This window comes from Acartia tonsa, chromosome 11 (genome assembly GCF_053477335.1).
Source record: "Acartia tonsa isolate MP-2025a chromosome 11, ASM5347733v1, whole genome shotgun sequence".
NCBI classification, from domain to species: domain Eukaryota; kingdom Metazoa; phylum Arthropoda; class Copepoda; order Calanoida; family Acartiidae; genus Acartia; species Acartia tonsa.
Genome location: NC_137270.1, coordinates 33145181 through 33163638, shown reverse-complemented (window position 1 = coordinate 33163638; position 18458 = coordinate 33145181). Strand labels below are relative to the sequence as shown.

The window sequence follows — 18458 nt, the reverse complement described above, 5'->3', positions numbered from 1 at the left end:
GTTAGAACCTTCTCAGCCATACTACAAACCTATGTATAGCATCATATTACAAACAATTTTTCACAAATATTAAAATAAAAATCATAAAATTGAAACCCATACACCCGGGCTAACAAAACTGGTTATAATCTTAAAATTTAAAACCGCGGAAGGCTGTCTATAATACGATGCGACAAACAACTAAAAGATGTGGTCAAAATAATCCTTATATAAAAGAACCTGCTGTTTATATCGAAGGAACTCGTTAACTGCTTATTCAATAATATTTTCTTTTACAGTGGAGCTTCTCATAAATCCAGAGCTGGTAACCTTTTTGTCGCAGGGTACCTGATCCTCCCATTCTTCCAAAAATATCTATAGTACAAAGTAGAATGATGTCTGTCCGTCTGTCCGTCCCTTAAGATCTTGGTAACCACTTAACCGATCGGATTCTACTCTTCAGGGAATATACCTAGTGGTCCTGTGGTGGTTTTAGGCTATTTTCTTGGGGGGTGGGACACCCCCAACCCCCCCAAAAACAAAATAATCCACCCAATTTATTTATTTTTTTTTTTTTGGCTGAAGATTTCCTTGGTCCTTTTACGAATTTCGCCAAAAAAAAATTTTTATCACCTTTTTGGGCAAAGCCCCTAGAGGCTAGGGGTGAAGCCGCTAGTGCATACATATTTCTAAAATCGCCATAGAAAGAGTAAACCAAAAACAATATTGTTTTCTTTTTTTGTTATAAACTAAAAACAAAAGTAGCAGGTCGGCTCTTTCCTCCTCATTAATACCTGGAACCTGGGGCTGCAGGAACCTTGAGATGCAGAAAAACTAAAGTTGCAGGAAACTGGAGCTGCAGAAAACTGGAGCTGCAGGAACCTGAGCTAAAGGAAACTGGAGCTGCAGGAACCTGAGCAACAGGAAACTGTAGCTGCAGGAACCTTCAACTGCCTGCCTGCCCCTATTTCAAAAGGTTTTTTAATATTGGAAATTTAGCAGCGTGCAAAGTTTTTATTCAGCGATTGAAAAAAGGGGAAGGTAGGCATTCCTAATTCCAATTTAAGGGGGTTGTGACAACCCATTTCTGCACGTATTTGATTACATTATCAAATTTATGTACTATTAAGCCTCTTATTTTGAAAACATATATTGTGAAGTATCATTTTCTCGTATTCATTCGAATCCGGTGGATAGGAACCGGTTCTCATCCATACGAAAAAACTATGTCTAGCATCAAATTATATCCAGCTTTCTACCAATTTAAAAATGTACAATCATAAGATTAAAACCAGTTTTTTTTGCCGGTGCCTTCGGCACCTCGGGGCTAAAAAAACTAGTTTTAATCTCATAATTGTACATTCTATATCCGCGGAAAGCCGTTTATAATACGATGCGAGAAATAACTATTCTTTTATTTTAATTTTTGTGAAATGTATTGCGAATTTACAAAAATATAAATGTCGTCATCCATACAAAAATATTTTATTTTTTTAATAGAATTCCTATTTACTCAAAAAATACTTTCTCATTGCTTAACTCCATATTGATGCAAAATAAATATTACATCAAATATATTTAAATGTTTTGATGCCTAGTAATATAAAAAAGGCACAGGAATTAATTGAATTTTTCCAACTTTTTTTAAATTTAACATTATAAACACTAGTCAGTAGTTATAGAGTAACTGCACTACTAAGAAAATAGTTCACAAAAGATATTTATTATTATGCTTTATTTCAAAACACATTTAGTTTATGTTAATACAGGGAAAAGAAAATAGTCGATAAATTAATCTTCCTCCAAACTAAAAGATAAATATTATTACAATTTTTGTTTATAGATTCGGGGGAAGATTCACTTCCAGACCATTTTCTTCTCTTTCTTTGTAAATATGGCACTTAATATGGTGTTAATTTGGTAACAATTATTTGTTTGTAACTTTATGTCAATAATAGCGGCTACGCCCCCAGTTGTTGGAGGGGAAGGAGTGGAAAACGATAGACCCCTACTTTTAATTTTGTTTTAAAAAGGAAAAGCATTTTTTCTCAAGGAAGCTTTTTAGTTGGTGAAGGTACCCTTCCCCATAAACTAGATATTATTAGCTGGATCTATATGAAGCTTCATCGCATTGGTCCAGTGGTTAGCGCAATCTTTAGCTACACCCAGACAGATTGACAAACACCCCGTTACTTTTATATAATATTAAGTAACATTTCTAGGTAACAAGTTAGTAGGTAAAAAAAATTGCATTTCATATAAGAATATTGTACAGATCCCCGAACCAACAAATGGACAATCTATAACTAATCGTGGATGTTTTCCTTAAATGAAAGTGGATACCAATAAATAGCTTTAAAATGCGCATTTTAGATTAGGTTATTCCAATTTGGGGTTAGTTTAGCCCCACAGTACTAAAGCTCCACATAAAGCTAGAGGTAATTACAAAGACGTCCAAGGGGGGGGGGGGGTAAACTGGTGATTACCCCCCACCCAACAATTTTTGGGGGGAAACCCCCCCCCCCCCCAAAAAAAAAAATAATCCCTAACAAAAAAATTTTGGCGCGCTTCGCGCGCATTTTTACTACATAATTAGGTAGGTACCTTTTTACATTATTAAATTACCCCCCCCACTAAAAAATTTTACCCAGGGTTAAATTTGGGGCGGGGTAAAAAAAATTTACCCCTGCCAACAGATTTCAGGGGGGGTAATAACCCCCCCCCCAAGTAAATTTTACTTCCGGGGTAAAAAAATTTGGGGGGGGCAAATTTGCCCCCCCCCCCTAAACCAAATTACCCCCCTCAAAAAATTTATTAGTCTTTTTTTAAGTAGCAAAAAAAGGTGGGGGGTCTGAAATCCACTTGACGGATTCTGGAATCCATTAATTATTGTATATTTCTAAATCTTCATTTTTGTTAGATTTATAGAATTTATGAGTTTATAGTTCTGTTGAATGAATTAGGAACTATTTGCAGGTAGATATAGTTCTGGGGCAATACATCCATGATATTATAGATCTGTTGAATGAATTAGGAACTATTTGCAGGTAGATATAGTTCTGGGGCAATACATCCATGATATTATAGATCTGTTGGATGGAGTAGGAACTATTTGCAGGTAGGTACAGTTCTGGGGCAATACATCTATGATATTATAGTTCTGTTGGATGAATTAGGAACTATTTGCAGGTAGATACAGTTCTGGGGCAATACATCCATGATATTATAGATCTGTTGGATGAATTATGAACTATTTGCAGGTAGATACAGTTTTGGAGCAATATCTCCATGATATTATAGATCTGTTGGATAGATTATGAACTATTTGCAGGTAGATACAGTTCTGGGGCAATACCTCTTCCAGCCTGCAATTAAATTCAAAATATATAATCAGACACTTGATAACTCATTGACCGCTAGTCATAACAAGCTTACACTTTAAAAGTTGAGAAAGCACCTCATTGTTCTTTTTTTTTTGAATACGACGTCATTAAATGAATAGAAACTTTAGTAATTTTGAAGTATAAATGTTGGTGTTAGTTAAATTGATTTATACTCAGATTTTGATTGCTAGAAAAAAATCACCTGTAATGAAATGATACCCAGAGCTAGTCCCGGTCGAACATTCACTGTTTTACCTCTCCTGTAAATAATAAAATAAATAATGATTGTTCACGTCCCTAAAGGACTCTAGGGGCAATTGAGCCTTTAAGAGAAGTTTGGAAGTCGCCCCTCTACTTTCAATTTTAAAAGAAAAAGTCCTTTTTTCTAGAGGCTATTTTTCTAGGGGGAGATAGTTATTAACCTTCCCTAGAATCTTCACCCCAAAAATTTTGGGAGTATCTTGGGGGTTAGATTGTTATAAGATAGTTGTGTTACCTCTTGTTAACATGAGTATAAACAGCTTTTTCTCCCATAAAGAATCTTGTAATATCTTGCCGTAATTCCTAAGAAAAATAAGTATCTTTACACAGGGAGGGAGGGGATATGGGGTTGTATATTACACAGTCCCCAAAGTTTAAAATAACGTTATCATAATCTTTGGCTTGGACTTTTATTTAATTTTGATTGAGTCACCAAACGTTTCAATCACAAATTGTATTCTACAGAAGGGGTAATTTTGTGCTTTATCATTGAGAACGTACATCAACTTATTGGCTATTGTCTAATCATTTTATATCCCTGCTTATTTTTAAACTGTAAATATTCTATAAATTTGATATGTATGTCGACTATATGGCTTTGAGAAAAGTGGTCGTTGCTGACATGATATCGCCATGCTATTTTTAAAGAAAATTTTTGACAAAGTATCCATCGACAATATGGCTTTTCTGAAAAGTAGTTCATACTGACATAATATCGACAGTCACAAAATATTTTATGACATTACCACAAGGATAGGTTATTGGCTGCTGGTAATCTTACCTTCAAAAGTGACTGTTTCATCATTTGCATTTCTAAAACACAGAAAAAAGGTTTAAAAATGAAATAAAAAAAAAACACAATAAACATGGATATTGGACCTCCGTTGGAGAAAATTTTGGAGAAAACTTTTTCGTACCTGGTTCTTCAACTTGTTCATATTGGTTATCAGGACCTTGACTTTCCTTACCCCAATACAAGCTTGTATAATCTAAATATATATTTTATTAACGAAGCTTCTCTATTATGGCTTATAAATGTTACATATGATAAATGTTTTAATTATGGCTTATTAAATCATTTTGTACGTGTTACAAAAAGTGATTTTTCTGTGCTTTGATTCTAATGGATGTTGTCATCCTTTTTTCTGTCATAGCAAATTTGCTGTATATTGGTTTTGATGAATGCTTATAAAATTTTCATCTCTAAATATATACAATGCCTGTCTGTTTTAAAAACTCTTAAATTAAAAAAAATAAGTAAATTTTTCTTATTTTGATGACAATATCTGCACATTATTCTCATATAAAATTAACAGGATGTCAGTATCTATGTGTTTACCAAAGGATCTCTCTAACCACTGAACCGATTTGTTAAGATTTGTTTACCTTCCCCATTAGCAGCTGTGGCCTTGGCTAATTCCTCAGCTGCTATTCTCTCCTTGATATCAAAATATAAAAAAGATATAAACTATAAAATATAAACATATTGTTATATAAAATTCCTATAAAGATTACTATAAACAGATTTTAACCGTTAAACTAAACACCGTTATAAAACTAAACTAGAGCTTCCAATAAACATTTGACTTGATCCGTTAGTCTGTCTTGGTCATGCTACTTGGAAAATTTATATATTTTTTTATGACCACTGAACATCTATAATTCACTTTGCTCGTTTGTCTATCCATGATTTTATAGTGCTTTTCTTCTAATGGGTGTTGTCACTCTTGTTTTCGCCTAATTCAGAATGGCGTAGCAAAAAGTAAGGCAGTATTTTAAAATATTTTACTTGTACAATTTGAAGGGATTGTGAGTATAGCCCTGGCATCTCAAACACACCTTCAAAAATAAACATTATAATCATTTTAGTCCTTGAAAATAATTGTCAATTGAACTGTAAATGGTAGATTATACTGGTATCCAAGGTTTTATAAATACGTTGGCTTGAAAACTTTAGGTACTTTTATCAATATCTAGTGGTTGATATAATATATCTAGGAGTATCAAAACTTTGTAACCATTAATTTTAATTATACAGAAGGGTTAATTTTGTTTATTTTCATTGAGTATCAATTTATCGTCTATAAACTGTCTAATCACTATTTATTACCACGGCCCTACAGCCGCTTGTCATCAGCGACTAAGTCTTAAATTTAAACCCGTTTGGATGCTTTGCAATCATTTTAAATAGGAATTACTATTGATGGGTCAGGTTTAGAATTCATTCCAGCTGAGTTTTCAAATTGTGAAAGGTTTTTCCCTGTGGTTTAAAGGCGGCTGAAGCGCGGCTGCCATGCCCTGTTTATTACCTAATGAAGTATTTTCTTCATTTTCGGATTTTCTCTGGACAAATATTTCTACATCATACTCATACATTCTATAACAATATACTAAAGTAACAGGATGTTTGTGTGTCTGTGTGTTTGTGTGTTTGTTTGTATCGAAGGATCTCGCTAACCGCTGAACCGATTGGGTTCTCCTTAACAGGGTAGGTCCCGGGAAGGTTTATAACTATTTTCTTGGGGGGTGGGACACACCAACCCCCCCAAAAAAAAAATCCCCCCCCAAAAAAAAAATTTGAATTTTTTGAACTAAAATTAAAAATTAGGGGGGGGGCGGGGCACCCCCCCTAAAAAAAATTTTTCGCCTCCCCCAAATTTTTTTTTTACTTTTTCTCTTAAAATCTAAAATAAGAAATTGGGTTATTAAATTCGACTTTCCCCTCCTCAAGTGCCCCTAGAGGCCTCTAGGGGCGTAGCCGCTAGTAACAAGAATAATAATGTCCATAAGTAGCGCAGCATTGGCTAGAAGTCAACATAACTGAAAACATATTCATAATAATAGTAAAATAAAATGAAATGTAAATAAAGATAATATTACGAAAGATGGCGTGTTATTTAGTAATATAAGGGAGAAAGACAGACAGATAGACATCATATAACTTTTATTTAAGGATGGTAACTCACCTATTAATTGCTTTGTAAAGAGTGGATGGTCGCTTTTTCTTTTCCAGCCTATATATATATCAATGAATTATAATGAAAAATTTAATAGTTATCATTATTTCAAATCTAATACATTTTTATAAGAATAATCTCGAGAAAAAAAAGTCATCTGCGTTTAAATCTCGATGATTTAGTTGAACGAGATTCTAAATTAAATGATTTAAACGCAGGCGACTGTATGTTTCATAAATCCAACTCTAAGTTTTCTTATTGAATTATAAAAAATTAAGATTAGAGGGTTCAATAGTTAAATAGCTGGACCCCAGAGTATTGACTCTCAAATGCAACATCCAGTAGCTTCCACATTATAAACCTGAGTTTTTAAAAGCGAAGCTTTTCTATAATTAGGGTCGGTCCGTACGTAACGGATAGCTCTTTTCGTTAATTTAGGCCTGTTAAAATTGTCCGAGCGATTTGAAACTTTTCATGATGATTCCCATAGGAGTTAGGTACGAGTTAGAAAGCGAAGCAACTCTATAATAGTTACTAGAAAGTCCGTACGTCCATTTCAAACATGTTGCTTTTTAACTTTTTTAATATCAAATTTTTATGTGATAAAATTATCCGATTAGTCTAATTTTTGGAATACTGATTCCTAGGACAACAAAGTACATTGTTATAAGCGAAGCATCTCCTAATCTAATCATCTAATCAAGTCCTAAAAATGTAAGAGCTTCGCTTTTTTGGATGTTGTCATCCTTGTTTCACACATTTTTTTTATTTTATTTTTAGAAACAACGCTTAGAATATTAAATTGTTAACATGTTTATTTACCAAATTTTGTTGCCTTCACCAAGTAAGTCAAAGATTGATGTATTTAAGAACTTTGAACGTCTTAAACATCTAAAATAATGTTTAATTGATATCAATATTATAATATAAGAGACTAAAGGATAAGCCTCTAAAGGCAATTAAGGTACCCTCCACATTATATTTTAGTTTTTAAAAGAAAGAGTAAGAGCAAATATTTTAAAAATGCGATTCTTCTGGGAGGATGGAAGTTTCATTCCCCAGGTTAGTTATAAGCTTTCCCTGGACCTATAAGAAGCTTCAGTGTAAAATAAACCCTATCAGCTCAGAGGTTCGCGAGATCCTTCGGTACAGACACACAAACAAACAAACATCCTGTTACGTATATATTATAATATTAACATAACATAAGTCTAGAAGTGATTCTTAGATGTGTATATAGTGTTCTATCATTGATTTTAATAGATGTTATTACCTGAAAATGCTTCTGACATAGTCCAAATAATTTTCTATTCTTACACAGTTCTCCAATAATTTTATATACTGAAAAAAAAAATAATGGAAAAAAGTTGATATAAAAACAAGAATGATTACGCAAACAGAAGTGAAACTTTTGGAAATATACTCCCAGACATAAAAGAATATAAAATTAAGAATAAAACTAATGAAACATAGGAGGACAAACACATAAAACAGGGAAAAGAAAAATCAAAGTAAGGAGTGGAAGATAATCTCAAAAGCTATGAACAAATAAAAATAGAACTGACTGTCAATTCAAAGGTCCAATTTTATACAATACATTTTAGTATTCTTGAGTTCTATAAATATTTTTTAAGGTTTTTCTTTACTAAACAATCCAAATTTTCAATTTTTAGTGAATCTAAGTATTTTAATGGCTATTTGTCCTTGTGCTTTTAAAACTTGTGTACAATCTTAGACTACTAAGTACCTATCACCAATACCGTACCTTTCTTTGCTGTTTTTGATGAAACATAGCTCTCACATGATTCACTATTACTCCAGTTATCATGTTCATGATTCCTTAATTTTAACAGATAGTTTTCAAAGTTTCTACATAATTAACAAGAACAATTATGTCCAATAGTATGTAGCGAAGCCTTTTTAAAGGAAAGATAAAGTACATAGAATCTCATTGCAGTGCTATAAAAAAGGGAATAAATTAAAAAACTGTTAGCCGAAGTATCATGAAAGATGTCGTATTATAATAGCCCATTATTCTAATGTGACGTCATTTGGGATTTTTAGTCAAAAAGTTTTTTTAATTTATCCCTTTTTTTATAGGCACAACTAATAAGCTTCACAACAAAGAACAAAAAAGCAAGAATGTAGAAAAAAGAAGATAAATTGATGTTTAACCTTTAATTATAATTCAAACTTTAGTTCATACTATACGCATACTAGGGATAAATATATTGAAGTTTTAAAGATTCTGGAAAATTAAAAAACGCGCCATTTTATAGTGTACACTTTTAGTTTTCTTCTTTCTTATAAATGTTTTTATGTTGCAGTGAAGGGTTAGTGAAGGAAAAAAAAGTAAAAAATGGGAATGAAGTGAAGGGGAATAAAAGTGGTGGTAGGGGAGAAAATGAATTATCTACACATTGTTTATAAAAAAACACTCTAAAATTACAGACAGACAGACACAAACATTAATAGCGTAGTTTCACTACTTTAAAAAAAGCTGCTTGTAAATTTAAATTATAAAATGTTACCTATTGTAAATGTAAGACTAAAGAACAGAAACATTAAATGCCAAGATCCTAAAAAGATAACATTATGAGGTTTTGCGATGATTCAGTTAAAAGTTGATACATGCTTTCATTTCCTATTGGAAGTTGTTTAAACCCATTAAGAGGTCCCTGAAAATCATTATCTCGAGGTGCGGATCCTCCCCTTGCTTCTCGAAAACCGTTAATTATATCAAAACAAACAATAAAGCACTTGATGGTCTTTTATAGTCAGGAAAAGGCTCCAGGTTTATCTGGTTCCAGGAATACCCGTAACTACGTTGCTTAGATAAAAAAAAAAAATATTTCTTTGTGTTTGGGCCAAAAAAGCGAATGATTTATAGGCAGGCACCATCAAAAATGTACCTGAATTTACCCCATTTTGAATGTCTTGGATCAACAACAAAAATCACCAAAAATTGCATATATGTGCCATTTGAAGTTAGACAATTTTAAACTGTACTCTTCTTAGAACTAAAATGAGAAGCAAAAAAACTTAGGGTGGGGTCTATATGCCATGAACCCCCCCCCCCCTCTCTCTCTCTCTCTCTCTCTCTCTCTCTCCCTCAAAGTAAAGTACTTAACTTACCTATTTTACTTTTTCCATTCTCATCATACGCCACATCCCCTACAGCTCTGTTCAAAGATTTTAGTAAAAATTCAAGCGAATTTTCTTCGGTAGTGGCAGCCTCAAAACAGTAAAATGAAAAGGCAAACCCTGCCATAAATATACAATTTTCATTTATCTAAATAGGTGGTCTGTTTTGGAAGGTGTAAGGAGGGAGGTACAAAAATAGCCTAAACCCATACAAAGACTTAAATTTTAACAGAAAGAAACCTTCTCGGACCGATGTGAAACTCTTCAATAATCGCAAACTCAATCGGTTCAGTGGTTTGGTTATTGCCAAACATCATAAGCTTACGACAGAAAAATATTACAGGATGTATGTCCCTCCATCTTACTTAAGTTCTTCCAAATTGGTGATGAAAAACTGCAACGGATTTTTTTATGTCTGTTGTTTATGGATATAAAGAAATTGTATTTTCCTATAAACAGAGGGGAGCACAGGAAAATCAGGTAGAAGCAATCCTAAAATATATTTAAAATTAAAACTAAACCATTATTGGTACTTTCCAATAAAATGCCTATCGGGCACTTAAACTACTTAACCTGGCCTAAAATAATAAATAAACAAAAAACTAACCCACTTTCCAATTTATTTCAAACTAAGTGGGAGAAGGTTGCAACTCGACTAAGTCCTTTAAGAAAACAGCCCAATAATTCTTTGGCTAAAATAACATATTTTTTTAATTGTGTTTCAATAGAAATAGGTTACCAAGAAGCACTTTTTGCCAACATCTAGCCAAAACCGGTTTTCAGGTAATTCCGCCATTTTGATTGCAGTGTTGACCCACGCGTAGAAGATGACCCAACCCGCCATGTGTGCTGTTGAGGCGCCCGTTGGGTCCTTACAGAGTTACTTGAATATAATTTTACAAAAAAAAAAGTCAAATTAAATGTAAAACTTATGAAAAATTTGTAGAACTTAGAATAACTGCAAAAAAATTAAAAATGAGATAATAAAAAAGATATTTTGGCATGGCAGAAATTTTGGCGGGAGATTGAAGTATCTGTTCCTGATTGGCTGCAGCTGTTACCACGTAGGCAATGGTGAATAGCAGTTGCTTCACTTTCATAGCAATGGTAATTCTATTATCTTTCAATGTTTTCTCTCTTATAGAAATGATTATAACTAAATATAAAAAATCCAAATATAACTTTTTCCAAAGAGAATATTTCTTATTTGTGTTTGTAATTCTGTTGGGGGATAAATTTGTTTCTTTAAGGCTTTTTATAATTAGAATAGGTTAGTATAACCGGATAGCTTTTATCGTTAATTTAATTATATTATAATTGTCCCATCGATTTTAAACTTGTCATGATTAAGCATAACAATTATGTCCTTGTCTTAATTGAGTGAGATTAAATTGTCTTTTTTGAGCATGACTTATTTTCTCAATGGCATAATCGTCCTTGTTTTTGATAAAAATTACTGCCCCGTGAAACTAGTAGTGCAGGTTGAATAATTATGCTTATGGATTTCTTCCTAATATGGTCTGGAATACAAGTAGTAAAAAGAGAAAGGAACAGATGAACAGACACACAACCACCAGAGCTATGGTCAGATCAACTTGGGACCCCTCTATTGACTCTTGTTGGATATCTAAACAAATGCTTAAAAGTCGAAATCAAATAATGGAGTTAAAGAGCAGATTTTTAGAAGCCATAAACAAAAAATAAATAAAAAATGAAAATTGACGAAATATTTAGATTAATGAAGATTAATGATATTATGATTAATAAAAAAAATGACGTCATAATGAGCTACCATTGGCCAATTAAGATGTATACTGGCCTGCCATTGGTAATTTAGTCTTTGTATCGGCCTTTTTTATTGTATGACAATTTTACCATTGGTCAAATACAGTGTATACTGGCCTCTCATTGGCTATTCTACCGTATGACGTCATAATCTGTGGAGGGACTTTAATCATCTTCATAACTGTCAGACAAATGGAAAAAGTAAATTATTTACAGGATGCTCTTGATAAAATATGATACGACTATTACACCCTTTCTAACGACTAGGAAGACGGGACGTAGTGAATTATAGAGTAGCTTTTTTACAAAAAATATTGACTTACATGTGTTTAAATAGACTAAGTGTAGTATAACAGAGATTGTGGCACAAATGCTAAATAATAGATTTATTAACAAATCTATTATATCAAACTTTTTCAATAACCTATAATGTTTAAATACTAACATACTATTTTTTTTTAAATACAATATTAAATTAGGACAACTTTTTTTTCTTTTTTTTGGGGGGGGGGTAGTAAAATTTCCCTCCACCCAAAAATTGGGTGTGAAATTTACGTGATATGAGAAACCATGTGATTCGAAGCACCTAAATTTAGGGGGAGGGGAATACTTAATAATAATAAAAAAATACTTTGATTGGTGAGGGGGAGTTTTTATGGTTTTATGTACGTATTTTCCTCCATTTAAGTTGAATATACAATCTTGTAACAGGATGATACAAAAGTTCTCCATTTTCAGCCTCTACCAGGTGTTCCAAAAGTTTCATATCTCTACTGGGTGACGGGCTTTTAAACGGGTTGAAATTTACACTAAAACAAAAAATGATAACTTTTGGGTAACTATTATTAAAAACTCGAAAAGAAAAAGGAATTTTCCTGGGAGGGAGGGGACATTGGGCTATTTAAAACACTAGTGTCCAAAGTTCAATAACGTTTTATTATTCGTTGGTTCAAAAATTCTGGGGATATTTATTGAAATTAATTGGTTAGATTATTAAGTTGGATGACCCAACTAAATAGCAATTGTAATCTACAGAAGGGATAATTTTGTGTATAATCATTAGAATGTACATCAGTTTAACGGCCATTGTCTTTTCACTTTAGATCCCTAAAAAATTCCTGAGAATTTTTTTTTAAATTAAGAAAAAAATACCTTAACTTTTCATCAGTTTCATTTCTCTGTACACAATTGTTCCATATGCTTTCTAAGACTGTTTCATGCCTAAATATTTCAATTTATTATTTGATTCAAAAGTTTATTTCTAATTAAACCTTTCAGTATTGTATAAGCTAATCTTACCCAACAAGAGCTGAAAGAATTTCTGAATTGAAATTGAACTGCTTTTGTTGAAGGAGGGGCTCAAACTCTGGGCTTTTATCTAAAAGAAGAATTCATGAACATCAAGAAAGAAGAATAAATTTATAGCTAAGAGAAAGGATTCTAAAAAATATTTTTATTCTACTTTAAAATAGAAGCAGCCTTCTAGTGCCTAGAAAAAAATGACGTCATACAATACAAAACGACTAGTAATAGACAAATATACATTTTAAATGACCAATAGTAAAATATATACACTGATCTGTCATTGGTCATTTGTATCATATGACGTCATTTCCTTTTTTGGGCACTATTTTTTTTTTTTTTTTTTTTTAATTGTATTTAATAATTTATTCCTTTAAGAACAAACTATACATACAAAATTCGCGAGTCGGCTCCTGTTTTTTTCTGGCTCCCAATATCGAATCTCATATGTATTATAGTAAAGATTATAAGCAAATTTACATATATAATCCCGGAATTTTTGGAGCCAAATCATGTCTTCAAAGGCGATTTTTTTCAAAGATTTTTGGTGTTTAGGAGCCACTTTACAAATGTGATATGTAATGGTAATAAAGATGTTAAAGATAAGAAAGTATTGTTTATAAATAGTCATAAAATTAGTAAAATTTAACTTTTATTGAATGCAAAAATTCACCCAATCTCTTTCTTATATTAATATTAAATGAAAATTCAACTGAAGTAAAACCAGTTAGCAAACCTAACTTCTTTGTTTATGAACGGATTTCAAAAATTCTTTCACTAAACCCAGGGTGGTGAGGTATCGAGTGGGGTTGAGGGGGGAAGAGGGGGGCGACCTCACCCCCCCTAAATTTTTTTCATTTTTTGTTTCTTAACCAATTAAAAAAATTCTTTCACACATGACATCACCAACCCCCGGAGAAAGAGGGAGGGGGGGGGCGGGAGGTATTTTCCCCCCCTCCCCCCAATTTTTTTTAACTTTCTTGTTTCTTAACTTATTTCAAAAATTCTTTCACACATGTAATCACCAACCCCCGGAGAAAGAGGTAGGGGGGACAGATATCCCCCCCCCCCCTTAATTGTTTTAACTTTCTTGTTTCTTAACTTATTTTAAAATTTCTTTCACACATGTAATCACCAAACCTCAATTACAATTTGTCTTTTTTTTGCTTTTTGCTTTTTATTGCATGTATATGAAATATTGGGCGAAGATTAATTTATCGTCCATTGTCCTATCGCTAACAACCAGGGAGGGAGAAGAAATTTGGCTTTTTTTACACTAGTCCCCAAAGTCTTATTAATAACGTTTTCTAATAAGTTGGCTCAACAACTTCGGAGACTTTTATTAAATTATGTTTGGTTGGGTCCTTAAGTTGATTGTCCAAAAGTTCAACTACAAATTGTAATCTATGGAAGGGGTAATTTTATTATCATCTTTTAGGATATACAACAATTAATCGGCAATTTTCTTAACCCTTTGGATCACTGGCTAACAACACATTAAAGATTTGATTTATGAACTGTTGACGATAAAAAAGTATAGATATCAGGGATAAGACAATGGCGATAAACTAATGTTCATTCCAATTTTCAAATGATGATACACTAAATTACCCATTCTGTAGATACCAATTATTTGTTGAAACGTTTGGACACTCAGTTTAATAAACAAACCAATTCAATAAAAGTCCCCAAAGTTGTTGAGCCATCAAATAAGAGATAAATGGATAAACCAATGAAAATAAACAAAATTAACACATCTGTAGATAAGAATTGTAGGTTAAAATAATTAACACTTTAAGTTAAAACTAAGCAAAAAATTCAATAAAAGTAGTAATAGTTATTTCTCGCATCGTATTATAAACGGCTTTCCGCAGATATAGAATGTACAATTATGAGATTAAAACCAGTTTTTTTAGCCCCGGGGTGCCAAAGGCACCGGCTAAAAAACTGGTTTTAATATTATGATTGTACATTTTTATATTCGTAGAAAGCTGGATATAATACGATGCTAGACATAGTTTTTTCGTATGGATGAGAACCGGTTCCTATCCACCGGATTCGAATGAATACGAGAAAAGCTTTTAATCCAATAAATAATATGTTGTGTTTATAAAACCAGAATAATTTACAGACAATTTCCCACGAATATTTAAATAAGAATAATCAATTTAATACCTCGTTTTTTTAGCCGGGGCTTTTGGCTCCTCTCAAAACAAAACTTAATCTTTGATAATTTTTCATATTAATAAGCTGTCTATAATATGATGATATTTATAATTATTCTTGGGAAGAAATATCTCTGCGGCTTTAAAAGTTACATATTACACACCTAGTTTACTTTTATAGGCGTATTGTCTTGACAAACAAAATTACCCCTTCTGTAGATTAAACCTAGTGGTTGTTATTTCAATAATTGTAAGTATTGGCTCTATAATATCTATCCATCTAACTGTAAAAATGTTTAAAATACGGAAAAGTCATTGAAAGTAAAACTTTAATTTTTAACAAGAACAAGAATATTTATTGCATACCTAAAGAAAAGAAAATTAGATAAATTCAAAAATTGATTTACATAGATCACAGCTTATGCAAGGTTTATGCCATTTGAGAAATACAATACCCCCCCCCCCCCCTCCTATTTTGAAAATAATAGGCGTGGGATAAGTGCTATAACCCTGCTGGCGGGCTATCCAGAACTCAATAGGACCTAACCTTAATTTAAAAAAAACTGAATTATCCCCCCGCCCTTTTTTTCAATTTATTAAAAAAACATATGTGTGGGTTGGTAGATTTATCATTGCTTAACAGGGTAGTTTGTGTGAAATAAACATAAATACAAAAGATCTATAGAACACATTATGCGGAAGGTAATAGAATATGCGCAATAAAATATTGAACAGTTAACAAGAACAAAGAAATATAGAGTATAATCAATTTTTTATCTTATTATATATAGTTTATTTGTCTGAAGCTTAAGATTTCATTGAACTGATTGAGTTCTTTATCTTAAGGAAGCTTTACATAGATCCAGGGAAGTTTTTAGACAACTTTTCAAATCCATTACTATCCCTTCTAATATATTGATTGATTGACTATTAATAAATCCAATAGAAATACTTTAGGACAAATAATTTCTAAGGGATCAACACAAAGTTTGCATGAAAATTAATTAATCAATTAGTCCAGCTGTTTTCGTGGATCTTGTATTACATATGGACAGATATATAGACCAGCTATAAGAATTACATTTAGAATGGTAATAATCTAAAGAGTAGCCCTGCTTTGAAATAGTTATTCTCAATAACGTCTTTACTCAGATTTTTATCTTTATACTAGCGGTTACGCCCTTAGAGGTTTCTTAGGGCACTTTTATTAAATTGGACCCTCATTTTCATTTTAGTTTTTAAAGATGTTAAAAAATAATGATGTTTTCTTTTTTTCAGGGGGTGGGGGGAGTTGATTACCCCCATATTCGTTTCAATTTTAAAAAGAAAATTGGGAGAGGGATTGGTAATTCTTTTTGGTACAGACCGAAAGATACAGATTATCCCTTTCTTAGTGGCTGTTACTTAGAATCTTGTACAGGTTTTAGGCTATTTCCGAAAGAAAGCAAAACACACCCCATCTTTCCCCCCATTCCCTTTCTTTTCTACTTTTTTGCGGCATATCTAAAATGAAATGTTATAATGGTATAATCGTCCTTTAATCTTAAAACCTAATAGCATTACTTGGGGATTACTGTATAAGTAAGGTATACTCTTTCCCTCGTCCCTCTAACATAGACTAAAACCTATCCTGGACTATAAAAGATTGGATAGATAGATATTTAGATAAATATATATAGGTAGATAGGTAAATAGATAGATAGTTAGTTAGTTAGATAGATAAAAGGAGAAAAGAAGGGGAAGGGGGGGGGGCTAGAGGGATGGACAAACAGTATCACATATTTGTAGATATTTTTAGTAGTGAAGCTACTCTAGAATTCACAATGCCTGTCTGTCCGTTAGACACCAAATAGGGGAAATTTAGCTGGACTAAATGTTTTTAAAAATCAGCCTTGAGAAATCATAAAAATGAGTGATTATCCATCTCTTTTTGGGGGTTTTCTTTTTCACTTCTCTTCTCATCTCCCTCATTTTTATGACGTCACATGTCTGATTTTTGAGACACTTCAGGGGAATGTAATTTTTCAGCTCCTATAAACAATCAACTATAAAACATTTGTGGTTGTTGGGCTGCTTTTTATCGGGTTTTAGGCTATTTTTATATTTTCTCTATATCTTTCATAATTATTTAATTTCTATAAATATGTTTGTCCTTGTCTCAAGGAGGGGCATTCATTTTTAACAAACTTTTCCGTTAAACATCTTATAACATATTTGAAGATATTTCATCTCTTCGCAACAGTTGAAATATAAGAAGGATAAAGGTATTCCCAATAATTATACACACAATAAACCATTTGTAGATACAATTAGTGGTTGAAACGTTTGGATACTTAACTGAATGAAACAAACAATTAAAATTCAATAAACGTACCTAAGGTTGTTAAGCCAACGAATAAGATTTATATAAATATGAATATCAAAATAATTGAAGCAAGAAAATAATTTGATAATTATAGATATACTTAAATTATAGAGTAGCTGCACTTCCCCATTGTAAACATTACATATAAACAACTTTTACATTGTAATATCCCCCCCCCCACTACGAAGACGTTAATATGTTTACTTTAAGGATAAAATCGCAACTACTCTATGATTAGAGTAAGTACATATCATGGGTACAATAAGTAAATAAGTATCATAAGTACAATAGGTAGATAAAAGCTTTTCTATAATTATGGTCGGTCCAACCGTCTGTCCGTATTCAGTCTGGAACGTATAGCTATTTTCGTTAATTTAGGCATGTTAGAATTGTCCTATCAATTTCAAACAATTCATGGGGATTCCTGTAGGAGATAGGTACAAATCATTAAGGGTAGATTCTATATAATCGTTACCAGAATGTCCGTACGTCCATTTTAAACAAGCTGATTTTAAATTTTTTAACAACCAATTTTTATGTGATATAATTGTCCAATTGTATGTCGTTAAACCTTATCCTGTATTTCAACAGTTTTTTTAACAAACAATGAATAAAACATCCACAAAGCACAATTGTATGTAATTTAGTGTGTAATTTAGTATGTAAAGATACCTTTTAATAAAATTGTATCTTGTTACAGGAATTATCATGACAAGATTAAAACGAAAGGAAAATTCAAACAGGCCTAAATTAAGCCTTAGATTTTTATATACCACCATCCTAAAAGATTTTTAAAAGCGAAGTTTTTCTTTAATTAGGGTCAGTCCGTTCGTCTGTACGTCCTATTAGTTGGCTCTTTTCGTTTATTTAGACATGTTTTAATTGCCCTATCGATTTCAAACATTGCATGATGATTCCTATAATAGTATTAGTAAGGTATGTAGAAACTCTATAATCGTTACATGAAAGTCCGTACTTCCATTTAAAACATTAAGATATTTCACTTTTAAAAGCGAAGCTTTTCAATTACTAGGGTCGGTCGGCCCGTCTGTACTCCCATCCGTAACGGTTAGCTCTTTTCATTAATTTGGACAGGATATAATTGACCTATTGTTTT

General features: G+C 32.2%; 2 protein-coding genes across 2 annotated transcripts in view; both read right to left on the bottom strand.

The window, feature by feature from the left end:
- Nucleotides 1–2766: 2766 nt before the first annotated feature.
- On the bottom strand, nucleotides 2767–10593 carry LOC145331831 (uncharacterized). Its single transcript, XM_080176677.1, has 16 exons — nucleotides 10464–10593; nucleotides 10176–10216; nucleotides 9716–9846; nucleotides 9112–9159; nucleotides 8346–8419; nucleotides 7854–7921; nucleotides 7403–7471; nucleotides 6590–6637; nucleotides 5933–6000; nucleotides 5413–5462; nucleotides 5010–5061; nucleotides 4541–4612; nucleotides 4405–4436; nucleotides 3859–3926; nucleotides 3565–3622; nucleotides 2767–3344 (listed from the first exon to the last, which is right to left on the bottom strand). Exons 1-16 carry the CDS (start codon nucleotides 10566–10568, stop codon nucleotides 3294–3296), a joined length of 1035 nt encoding a protein of 344 aa, XP_080032803.1. The 5' UTR covers nucleotides 10569–10593; the 3' UTR covers nucleotides 2767–3293.
- Nucleotides 10594–12135: 1542 nt separating this feature from the next.
- LOC145332360 (uncharacterized) overlaps nucleotides 12136–18458 on the bottom strand; it is a 28673-nt gene continuing 22350 nt past the window's right edge. Inside the window, exons 7-9 of the mRNA XM_080177361.1 lie at nucleotides 12809–12887; nucleotides 12662–12730; nucleotides 12136–12318 (exon numbers count right to left, since the gene is read on the bottom strand). Of these exons, the coding sequence (XP_080033487.1) occupies nucleotides 12171–12318; nucleotides 12662–12730; nucleotides 12809–12887 (296 nt within the window). The 3' untranslated portion in view covers nucleotides 12136–12170. The remainder of the gene's footprint in view (nucleotides 12319–12661; nucleotides 12731–12808; nucleotides 12888–18458) is intronic.